Source organism: Aquila chrysaetos, chromosome 22 (genome assembly GCF_900496995.4).
Source record: "Aquila chrysaetos chrysaetos chromosome 22, bAquChr1.4, whole genome shotgun sequence".
Taxonomy (NCBI): domain Eukaryota; kingdom Metazoa; phylum Chordata; class Aves; order Accipitriformes; family Accipitridae; genus Aquila; species Aquila chrysaetos.
The window spans coordinates 21,854,806-21,867,171 of NC_044025.1; the positions used below are offsets into that span (position 1 = coordinate 21,854,806).

At 35.5% G+C, this 12,366-nt stretch overlaps 1 protein-coding gene across 7 annotated transcripts in view; it reads left to right on the forward strand.

Annotated features, from left to right (window-relative positions):
• TCERG1 (transcription elongation regulator 1) overlaps positions 1–12,366 on the forward strand; it is a 35,315-nt gene that overhangs the window by 11,432 nt on the left and 11,517 nt on the right. For 3 of the 7 annotated variants that reach the window (XM_029997951.2, XM_029997950.2, XM_029997954.2), the window contains 9 exons: positions 1,419–1,481; positions 2,796–2,996; positions 4,295–4,410; positions 5,557–5,645; positions 6,686–6,846; positions 7,676–7,742; positions 8,831–8,966; positions 9,961–10,050; positions 10,808–10,926. In XM_029997951.2, the coding sequence (XP_029853811.1) occupies positions 1,419–1,481; positions 2,796–2,996; positions 4,295–4,410; positions 5,557–5,645; positions 6,686–6,846; positions 7,676–7,742; positions 8,831–8,966; positions 9,961–10,050; positions 10,808–10,926 (1,042 nt within the window). The remainder of the gene's footprint in view (positions 1–1,418; positions 1,482–2,795; positions 2,997–4,294; positions 4,411–5,556; positions 5,646–6,685; positions 6,847–7,675; positions 7,743–8,830; positions 8,967–9,960; positions 10,051–10,807; positions 10,927–12,366) is intronic. The other 4 variants (XM_029997956.2, XM_029997953.2, XM_029997955.2 and 1 more) reach the window with 2 other exon arrangements.

A 12,366-nucleotide genomic window follows, 5' to 3' on the forward strand; every position in this document is an offset into this window, starting at 1 on the left:
AGTGATCCCGCAGATGGCATTATTTATACTGACCCAGTTTTAAGACATGCTGTAACTTCCTTAACAAAACGAATTTTCAGATTCATTTTCAAGTACATAACATGAATCCCCCCCCAAAAAAATTTAGACAAACACTTCATTCAGTGCTGTTTGAGTCAATGTTTTTTGTGTCTCAATTCATACTTTTTTTTAATAAAACTAGTTTTGGATTCTTTCATTGAAATTATTGTTAAAGAACATTACAATTCTGTCTTCTCACAAAATTTTTTTTAAATAAATTGGCCGTATTTTTGTATGCTTTCCATACTAGATCTCTAATGAAGAAAAACAGAAATTACTTTGGTTATAAACACAGGGGTTTAATTTCACTTCGCGCTGGGAGGATTTCCAACTTCAGATGATGGAATTCAGACCATTTAAGGGGAAGTTTCTGCAGTATTTCAGTTTCTGAGTGTCCAGACTGGACCAACGTAGAGAGAACTTCTACAGTTTCCTTCCGCACCCTAAAATGAAGGTTTTTTGAAATGTGTTCCCCTTACCCCTGACTAATATCCTACTGAATTTTGTGTCTAATTGAAGAGGATGAGATGTTTTCCTTTTTGTGGCCTTTCTATGTCATTTCTTAATGAGCTGGAGGACAGAACAGTGCATGATGCTACCTTTTTAAGGGCTAGTTATGCTGCTTTTAGAGCATTTTTCAGCTCGTGACATTCTTGATAATGAAAAATAAAGAAAATGTTCGCTGCCACTGACCTAGTGCAGCTTTGTGTACCTCTGTTTGCAGCTTCATTGCTTTTATTTCTGCCCCCCTCCTTCTTCCACCTCCAGCCTTTCTGTAATGACCCTCATAACCTCAGCTTTCCCTCTGGGTTGAACTTGGCTTTCACCCTCCCACATCTTGCTAGTCTGACTAGTTTAAATCTGTGCTTCTACTCTTACCACTGCCTTCTAAATGCAGCAGCAGACTGAAAATAGCAAAGACTGTTAGTTTCACTTTGTTGCTGCTCCCCTGATGGATCTGTCTGAGCAGAGGCTGTCAGTGGAAAACAGCACCTTTAGTAGAGTATTTTCCCATGGTAATGCCCTACAAGGAGAGCCGAGTTCCCCCTTGAATGAACTTAAACCCCTGAGTCTTCATTGAAATAACTTTTTTCTTTTTAATGATATCCCAATTATTTGCTAAACAGCTGGTTTAATGTAGGCAGAAACTGTTGCTGCAGCATAAAATTAGTTTTATATTTGATCTGGCATAAAATGTTGGAGCAAAAATAATTCACATTTTCTTGCCGGGAGGCTTTCTCTTTGCCAGCTGAAAATGGCATTCCAAATTGTAGCAGGAAATCTGTAGCATCCAGACTCCCAGTGGTAGCTGACATACAATGGCAGCTTTCCAACATGCTTGCTTATCCATTTTACAGGTGTAGCAATGATGCAAATAGTCAGCTGCCCGTATGTAAAGACAGTCGCTACCACCAAGACCGGTAATTTTCAAAACCATCTTAGTTCGTTTTGTCTGTAAGTTGGCATGGTAGTGAATGTTGTTGTTTATCCTTTATTTATTTATTTGCTTCCCCAATTGAATGAATATATATACTTTATTTTCAAAACCAGTATAAATGCAAATATCATATCTGGCCAGGAGATAACTTTCCCAAATAACTGTTAGTGTTAGCTTATCTTATGCAAATAATCCAGTACAGTTTTCTGTAATCATTGAGTTCTGTAATAACTGTGAATCTCTTCATGCCCATACTTCTTAGTTATTAGTTTCTTGTGTGTGGATTTTCGTTTTTCCTACTTCCACATGTATAGTGACATGATTGTGCTCGCATGTTGGTGTGCGTGTGTGTGCGTCTTAGTATAAATTTTCATTTTTCAAATTGTGGATTTAAGAAAAGTTGCTTACTGAGAATACTTTATGGCAATGTGTAATGTGTGCTTTTCCACTATTTAAAATTATAGACTTTTTCATATAAACGTTAAAGGCTCAAAATTATGATCTTGTAGTTCTAGTCCTATTCAATTTGTTTTTCTAGAACTTGCCATTCCAAATATGTTCAGTATATCCATTTTGTTGGGATGAGTAGAGAAATAATAGGAAAATGTAGCATTCTGGCTTTCTTATCTTTGGCTATTTACTTGCCATTTTGCTTTAGGATGTGAATAAAATGTTTTTTCCGATCGATTTGCAGTATTAAACAAAACCATTGCACAATCTGAAATTATTTCATTCTCATAAGTTTTTATCCAAGGCTCTGAATTAATGTTAACTTTAAGTCAGGATTTAAGACTATCAGAGTTCTGCTTTGTATTATATGGCTCAAATTCAAGCCACTGTTGTCTTTTTTCAAGAGCGATAGGAATATCTCTTAAAATGACAGCATAATTAAATAGTGGAGTAGATTTAAAAAAAAAAATTATTTGCTATAGAGATCTAATAAAGACTTTTTTGATAGAGCACTTAATTTTGAAGTATTAAAGCAAATGTCTAAAAACTAACAAGCTTTGTGCTGTGCAGAATTACACATTACTCAAAATAAAAAGGTATCTAATTTGCCTGGTAATATGGGCATTACTGATCGTAAAACACGGGAAGGAAATTAAGTACAATGTGTTGCTTTCCAATTTAATTTTGAAAACTGTATTTATATAGGTTGATTATTTGTAACTTAAGTTTTACTGTAAACAGTGAAGTGCTAGGTTTTGGTTTTTAGGTACTTCATTGTCACTTACTGTTTTCTTTCCTTTTTCCTTTTCTTTTTTTATTTTTTCTTTTTTTTTTCTTCTTTATACAGGTGTCTTGCCAGGCATGGCCCCTCCCATTGTACCTATGATCCATCCTCAGGTTGCTATTGCTGCTTCACCTGCTACGTTGGCTGGAGCAACAGCAGTCTCTGAGTGGACAGAGTACAAAACAGCAGATGGAAAGACTTACTATTATAACAATAGGACTTTGGAGTCAACATGGGAAAAACCCCAAGAACTGAAAGAAAAAGGTATTTTTTTTTAAATGCAGCTGTATACTAGGCAAAATTGCTTAGACCATTAACGGTTGTGTTGGAAAACGTGAACGAGAATATTTCTAATCCCTTATTTCCCTGAAGAATATTTTTAAATCCTGGTTATAAGTATCCATTTGGGTTGGTCTTGAGTCTGAAAGTTATAGTTTCTTTGTTTCCCACTGTACTGTAAGAGTATTTGGTTCTAGAGTGGCTTCTGTAGACACTTGGGTAAATGCATGTTTCCACTCCAGTAGAAAGTAAGTACTTTACATACTTAGGTGTTTGAGAAGATCCCAATTGCAGAAAAATAGAAAGTGAGGGGAAAATTCAGTTATTCTAAAGACTGTAAACCAGGAGAGAATGAAGATCACTGAAATGCTAAATTTCAGATCTTCATAAACTAAGTATAAAAACAGATTTGGAATATGAGGAAAAAATAAATTACCTCCCTCTGTCCACATCCCTAAGTTGTATTCTGGTCATATTCTGTGACTTGTGTCTGATTGAATTCGCATTATATCCATGGGTGGTGGTATAGTGGAGGGAAATTGTTCTTGTATCATAAATAAGGAAGAAGGGGCAAAAATCCTGTGGCTTTTATTCAGTTTATAAAGTCTTTTAGGAAAACAAATCCAGTCAGACCCAAATAGTTCTTCCTTTTATTGTCTGCTGAATTTTTCAGTTACAAGAAATCTTTGTTTAGGCAAATTCAGAACGCTTACAGTTAGTTAGTTTAATTAATACCCATCTTTCTAATAATTCAGTTTTAAATAATATGTCTTCTTTTTACTGAGTTGAAAACATCTAAGACAGCAAATATCAATTTTGCTGAGTAAAGCTTATACATTTTATAATATTTTAAATGGATGCAGAGCAATCCTCAGATGATTCTGCATGAATTTTCTCTGATTTTTTTTTTTTTTTTTTTTTTTTGTCAACAGCATTTCAAATCTGAAAGTCATCTTCAGTGTTGCACTGTTGGTTGCAACTGTTGTTTGATACATTTATTGGGGTTTCAGCTATTTCTGTTGGTACAGTTTAGTTAGCTTTTTAATATAATAGGCTGCCTTACAATATTTCGTTTTCCAGTCCCAAGTACATCTTGGTACAGGAGATAATCATGTCTTTATAAGCAGACACTGTAAAGCCCAAGGAGGACAGAAAGCAGTGAAAATACATTAAAAATAAATTTTGTTTTGCTGTTGTGCTTGGAAAATCATACTGATAAAAATAACTTTGTTGTTCTATAATGGTTTCTTAATAATACTAAGGAAAATTCTGTCTTTATTTAGAAAAAATGGAAGAGAAGATTAAAGAGCCAATTAAAGAACCTACAGAGGAGCCTTTACCAATGGAGACAGAAGAAGAAGAGCCAAAAGAAGAACCTATAAAAGAACTTATAAAGGAGGTAAAAAACCTTGCAACCAAATAGTCAGTATTGCCATTTTGAATTCTACATCCTACAGTTGTGGATGCATCTGTAGACCGGGCATATTGACAGGAGACATGGTTAGTAATTTGAGTTCTTAAATTCCTGGGCTGATTTTTGAAAGCCTTCCTTTTTGGGCTCATAGTTTGTTTTGGTTTTTTTTTTTTTTTCCCTTTTTTAATTAATTTTTTTACATAAGGAAAAAAGGACACTTAAAAGAAAAATACAGAGCACGTGAGTTAAGAAATTAGTAAGAACATGGAAAAAAAAATTAGCTAATTACATAGACATGATGTTCTTTTGCTGATTTTAAGGTGTTCAGAAAAATGAAACTAGTCCTGAATGTTTGAAATCTTTAAATTAATAGCTTTTTCTCTGTTTCTTTACTTCCTTATTTTGAACAGTTTTGAAACAAAGCTTACACGATCTCCATGTGCAGTAACTGATAAGTTTAGTCTGTTAGGAACACCTGTCCTTGAAAATGTCAGTAGTGTTTACGTTGCAGTAAACAAAATTAACTTTTTTCTTGTGAGGCATTTTGTCATGCTGAGAAAGCATAGCTCTTTAAGATGCTAAAGTGTTTGAATAAAAATTAAAGCTTTTATACTGATTTCTGCGAACTTCAGTGTAGCTTAGTAGGCAAAAGCACAGAATTCAGTTGCTGGTTTTTATTACCACTCTACCCTGTTCACTTTTGAGGTAGTTGTTAGTTTGCTTATTTCTGCTACAAAGGTTATTGCAGATTTTTGACTGTTTCACACTCTGTGTCTCATTTTCAAGTAAATTAATTTTAAGAATAAATAAAAATTTCTTTGTGAGAAGCTACACCCTTGCCCCTGTATTCAGTCCTTGATTCAAGGATTCGTGCAGATCTAGGAAGGCATTTAAATAAGGTTTCAATGAAGTCAAAAGTTAGTAAACACTTAGAGGTTTTCTGAGTTTTGAGTAGCAGTTACTGTTGAAATTCCAATGCTTCTGTTTTAGGCATGGATGAAGTGTAATTGTGAGCTGTTTGTTAGCATTGTTTCAAAATAAATTTTCTTCTTTAAAACAAGTTAGTTACTTTATAATAAATAATTAGCTAGTGGTCATTGCTTGAATCCTTTAACTTTTTTTTTCCTTGAGGAGCCAAAAGAGGAAGAAATGACTGAAGAAGAAAAAGCAGCTCAGAAGGCCAAGCCAGTTGCAACCACTCCTATTCCAGGAACCCCATGGTAGGTAACGGTTTCCCTTGTGGCCTCCTACTGCAGGACTGAGACACGATTTCCCATAGCCACCAGGAAGGTCGCTGGGTAGTTAGAACAAGTAATAGAGTGTATAGATCCTGTTCTTGGTATGCTTCTGTCTCAGATAACATTGGATTCCTCCAGGCAATGCTGTTCACACTGTGCCAGTACTCATGATGTTCAGTGGTGTGTGTATAGCCTTTATACCACACGCTAACTGCAGTCCTATGTGGTACCTTACCAGTATAGAAGTCATATCCCAGCCCCCTTCATCTGCCAGTGATTCCTTCTGATCTGGTAGGAAATACTGGCCAAAGAAAAATAATCTTGGACTTCTTTTGCCCTTATGCCTTGGGGAACAAATGGGTGCGGCTGCTGGCCAAAACAATCCTTTTGTTTTTTACTTGGCATAGATACTCATCAGGTGCCTCTGTGTATAATGTCATGATGAGGTTACTCTTGCTGTAATATGTGTAAATCATCTTTGTGTCTTCGGATGACCACGGTAGAAATCTTAGTGATGGGAAATGGGAAAGGGACATGGTTTTAATTTTTGCAATTTAGCCATCGATGCTTTTTTTATTAACGTTTGATATTTAAAACTGTCTCTTTTCAAATGATCTCTGCAGTTCTTTCATCCTGCCATTTATAAAATTCTGGCAAGATCATTAGGTTGCTTTTTCTGATATTTCGTGGGGCATTGAAGAGATGAGGTAGTTTTTATCCCAAAATCTGATTCAGCTGTCTAAAACATTTTTTTAGAGAAGAACTGAGTATACTGCAGCTCCTGATAAAAAGTATTTTAAAAATTGCATTTCAAATCTGCTAGCAGAGAAAAGCAATAATTCAGTATCCCATTTGGACAGTAGGAATGTTTGGTAGTTGTGCAGTATGTATAACCTGGATCTGTCCTTAATCTTTAATCTGTCATTAATGCTTGCTTCAGTCTTTGAACATGGTAACACGTATACAGAATGAATGAAGACAGAGATAATACAAGACTTCCTGTCTGACTATTAAATTTCTAGGTGTGTGGTGTGGACTGGCGATGAGCGAGTTTTCTTCTATAACCCTACCACTCGTCTTTCTATGTGGGACCGACCAGATGACCTAATTGGAAGAGCTGATGTGGACAAAATTATTCAAGAACCTCCTCACAAAAAAGGAATGGAAGAAGGAAAAAAACTTAGTAAGAGCAATCTTACTGCCTTCTTAAATTATATTCAGACTTCTTATCACTTATTTTGTGTTGATTTCCAAAGCTAGTAATGTTTAAATAAGTGAGAGAAACGTAAAGACATGTTGAAAAATGTATGTAGTTTTAGAATTTAAGAATGCTGGTGGGAATGCAGATTTATAGTCCTTTCAAAAAAACCAGTCTATTGAAGAAAGTAGATACTAACAAGGTTAATTTTTTTTCTAAATGCCAACAGGCTGAAAAAACCCACAGTTTTTACTGACTAAAAAAAGGGACTCTGTTTGTTTTATAAGCAAGAGGAATTTGGGGGCCAGAAAAGATTAATCATAATGTACCAATGGGCTCTCACAGAAGAGGATTTAACTTAGAGAACGTCAACTGGAATACAGTTTTGGAAAGAGCTGCCAAGAGCAGAGAACATTCAAGAGGCTGCTGAGATGAGACTTCTTTCTGGCATGAGTTCTAGTAAATGATCCTGGGATGACATGTGGGCTTGGTAGTTGGAGGAGAGCAAAGTGCAAGTAGGTAATCAGGAGATCCAAATGTCCTTCATTAGACTGTTTAGCCTGAGTTTTTTTTTCCCCTCAAAATAAGAGGTCAGTGTTTGTCATTTTAAATCCAAAGCTGGCCGCAAGTCCATTAGTCCTGCCACCAAATTCTGATAGTGTTATTCCAAAAGTGACTGAAAACCATATGTCTTCCTTTGTCAGAGTACATTATTGCTGCACACATTGTCCTCTGTTTTTGCACAAGGCTTCATTTGTAAATTACAAACTTTTCATAAATATAAAATCTAAAGTATTACTGAAATCTGTTACAGTTAGAGAAGAGCATGAATCTACAGAGGAAGCAAATGAAGATGAGCCTATTAAAATTAAAAAGCGCAAGTAAGTTTGCTTTTTCAATACTAAGTAGTCTGTGTAGATAAAAAAGTTTTTAATCTGAGCAGTGTGTATACCTTGCTGTTGTATTCAGCAGAGGAGAACAGTAATTAATAGGATTGATGAACAGAGTCATCAACTTTCTGCTGTTTTACTCTAGCAGCTCAAGTATTCGATACTTCTCTGAGCTGAAATTCATGTATAGAGGAAATTGCATGTCCTTTGGAAATCATTTGAAATGGAAATAAATGGTATAAGTTGCTGAATCCAAGGAATATTTTGAGTGCATTTTATCTGAAATAGTTTGCTTCTGTTGTTTGTTTATCTAGCTTGTTAATTTCTGTGCACAAGATTTTGTTGCCAAAAAATGCAGCCATCTAGATTTTCCTAGTGATTACTCTGTTTTCACTCTATTATAAAAGTTTAAGAGTTTTATTTACATCTTTTTGTCTGTTTTGCGCATTGGAAGCAATATACATCACTCCAAGTTACTTACATGCACTGCTTTAAAAGTAGTTTTACAATTTTATTTGTTATGGTGTACTCTTAGGGATGATCATAAAGTTCTTAGCAGTTAGGGCTTTGAGTTTGTTTGGGATGAAGCACATTTGCACTTAGTAAACATAAATCAACAAACAGCACACGTTTTTCCAGAAACGCTTTGATGGATGAATGTATCTTTTGTGTTACAGGGTTTTCTGTTGTAATGATTATAAGGTACTCTCAATTTGAACTAACTCCCTTAGCCATAGTCTTTTCACAGGGCCTCATGGTCTCGAACAGGAGATAAGAAAATTAATGCAGTTAATGTGAAAACTGTTGTACATCTGGTGAGACCATTGAATACAACCAGAACATGCTAACTTCTTGGAGTCATTTGTTGGCACTGAAGTTATTGAGAATACCTTGGTTCTTGAGCTCTTTCAATATGAAAGCATTCATATCCAGGTCTCGAAGAACAGCTTTCATGATTTGTAAGCCTGTGCTTCTGAAGTAATTGGTTATATCCATTCTGTCCTGGTGTAGTTCAATTTCTAAACTACAGGGTTGACATATTAATTCTCAAGTTATACTGTATGTTTAATTTTTTTCAGGAAAGATGATAACAAAGATATTGATTCAGAGAAGGAGGCTGCTATGGAAGCTGAAATTAAAGCTGCTCGAGAGAGAGCCATTGTCCCTCTGGAGGCTCGGATGAAACAGTTCAAGGACATGCTTCTAGAAAGAGGGGTCAGAGAAATCAGTGTGTGTGTGTGTGTGTGTGTGTGTGTGAGAAGGGGGGAGAAGGAGGGAGGGGAGGTTCAGGCAGAGGTCTCAATTCTTAGCGAATTCAGAACCTGCGGTGCTTTATGTAGGGAAAACAATCTCATCCTTCCTCTGATTAATGGATGCATTTGGTACAAGACTCCATATTTCAAAGAATGTTATAATTATAGCAAAATTTTGATTACTAAGTAACTGAAATTAAACAGTATCAAGACAGAATTTTTTTTTTAACTTTTTTTCCCCAAGTTAAGTAATTACCTAAATGAAAGCTGCTATTGAAAATAAATAGGACACACAAACTGGACACATCCATAATGTTTTTGGAAATGTTCCTACATGAGAAAAACAGTAAGTTCCGCTGTAGTTTGTACATTCTTATCCTTAAATGGGCGACTCTTTGCTTTTAGTTAACTAAATTTGAAATCTGCTTGATACCAATCAGTTTTTCTAGGTAAATTAGGCTATTAGAATGTAAATTTATACAGTAACTTTAAAAAATTGAAGTGGTTCCAGCTGCCTATGCAGCTTTCATTTAGTTTCAGTAACTGGATTTCATGGGATAGTTTTAATAAAGCTTGTTTAAGATGAGCTCGAACATGTTTAAATCAGTCTCTTGTAGCAGAACTGTTACACTCATAACGTTTAGAAAAGATATAGAGCAGTTATGCGATATGAGAACATAGAATCTCAAGGCTTTCTTCTGATGTACTTTCTGTTTTTTAAAATGTCACACAGTGGTAGTAATTAAGCATGTGTTATTATTTAGAAGTTTTCAGAGCCAGTTAGTGTTGAAACTTGCTATGGCAGCTTCCATCATCTATTAGTGATGAAAACTTCAAGATGAGTTTGTTTCCCTCTTTTCATCAGATGTCCTATAGTTTTCAAGCAAAACTGTACAGCTTCTTTATATTTGAGGAAACTTAACCACTAGTTAAAATCTGACTTTTTTTAATTAAAGGTCTCTGCTTTTTCAACATGGGAGAAAGAGCTACACAAGATAGTTTTTGATCCTCGTTACTTACTTCTCAACCCGAAAGAAAGAAAACAGGTAAAAGATAAGTCAAATTCACTCCCCATCCAGACACAGCTACTACAGACTTTATTTAAATCCTCAGTCTGCTATTTTTGTTCCTGCTAACCTTCCAGATTAATCAGTGTTGCAAGGGATATTTGTTATGATTAGGGTTTGTCTGGAAATGGAAGAAGCCAGCAAGAAAAGAAGTGAGTTGATAGTTTTTATTTTTCCTGTGGTTGGAATATCTAATATTTTAACACAGTGAAAGTTGTATGCATACAGAGAGCTCCCCAAACCAGAATGAAATGGTGAGAATCATCAGTATCTCTTTAAAATATTGGCATAATGAATACTCTGTCTATTTATTAAAAAAAAAAAAGTGGTTGGGGGAAAAACTAAAGCGCATTTGTATTGTTAAGCAAGTTCTCACTCCAGAAGCTTTTCTTCAAATGGATGTAGGGAAATGAAAACTTCAAGAATACAGGAAGTGTCTGCTGTCTTAAGCATATGACCCAGAAAAATGTTGACGTAATGTATGTGTGTAAGAAACTTCTTCGCAGGTCTTAGATTACATGTTTAGATACAATATACTACATGTTCAGCAGATTGGAGTAATTTGCATATTCAAATAGAAAGAGTCCCTAACCCTTCTTTCTACTTCATCTATGTTGGTTGTGTGGTGGGAGGAAGGGAAGTAGGACGAAAGAAATGGGATTTTTCTTCCCTCTTGCCTAGAGCTTATGTGGCTTCAGGTTTTTGTGTTTTATGTTGGTGACTGGTGTTTCTGTAGGTATTTGATCAGTATGTGAAAACCCGAGCAGAAGAAGAGCGCAAGGAGAAGAAAAACAAAATAATGCAGGCCAAGGAGGATTTCAAGAAAATGATGGAAGAAGCAAAGATTAATCCAAGGTAGGAGCTTCTTTTGGTTTTTGTATGCATAAGCTCTATTAGAACAAGGTATGTTGGGTGGTATTAGGTAGATTAAACTCTTTCAAAATGGGCAAAGAGGAGAAAAATCTTCAGATATTGTTGAAATCTTCTTTTGCCTGCTTGTATTCGCCTAATCCATGAAATGGTAGAACTTGTGATTTATAATGATTTATATGTTTTAAGTAATTTTGAAGAAATCCCCAGCATGCTGTCCGGATTGTGAGAAAGTCCTCATGATCCACCACAAGGTTTCTTTAATAACCTTGTTTCTTCTTAAGAATATTAGTAGTCTCAGAGAAGTACCAGGGAGGTTTCTTCAGTCTGGAGGGGGCTGAAGGGATGTTTTTCTGGTTACAAAGTATGTTCATATGATAGAATGTTCTGGTTTCTTTAATATAGAAATTATTACATACCCCTCACATTCAGACCTTGCAGTGGTAATAGCGAGGTGATGACAGTGCATGTACTAACATTCAAGATTTTATTGCTAGAATTGTTTGCTTCACAGCTTTCTCACATAGAGTTCATGAAGTATGTGCTTATGTCACCAGATGAGCTCTAAAGCATTCTCTTGCAGCATCTCTTGGCTTATCTGGCGTTAATTCTTTTACAGTGAAATAACAACTCATTTGTTTCGCTTCAGCTTAATTTTTTTTTCAGTGACCCGTTTTGGAAATCTGGTGGAAGCTAGTGTTATGTTAACTTTTAAATTACTTCAAATCTGATTAATTCTCATTTAAAACACCTGTCTGCTCATTTAATAAGGGTAGCAGTTTCAACAGTAGTAGGCTGGGAAGAATGGAGGCATGGAAATGTTTTAAGAAAAAGTTCATCAGTAATAAATTTAATATATAATTCAGAGATTAACATGGACTATTATGTTAGCTTTAGTATCCTCAACTTCCAAGATATCTCCGATGTGTCATATTGGGACTGACTCTGATCTCATTATGGGTTGGGGTGGGAAAGAGTTCCAGCTGAAATACTGTCTTGTTTAATCTTATCCTTTGTCTTCTGGTTTCAGTGTTTGTCTAAAGATATTGCTGTACTTCTGTGAGTGCCAGACTGGTTTTTTATCATCTATCTCAGTCCAACATGCCCAAGAGTTTGTGTTCCACTTCACTTAAACAGCTCTTGTTCTTCAATATAGCTGTACATTCACTTTCTAATCTTTTTGAATAAGCTGCCAAATTCTCTTCTTGTTTCAATTTACCCTACAGCAACAGTAGGCTGGATTTTCCAAGTCTAATTATTTCCATGCTGTGATGAAAACATTCGTATGATTATAAGTGTCTCACGTATTCTTGGGGCCAGATTTGCATCAGAGCTTGGAAAAAGCACAGTAGTGGTTTTTTTCGAGGTAAGTGGCAGTACTATATCTACTGCACAGATTGGAATCTGGCCCTGGAGGTGAGAGAA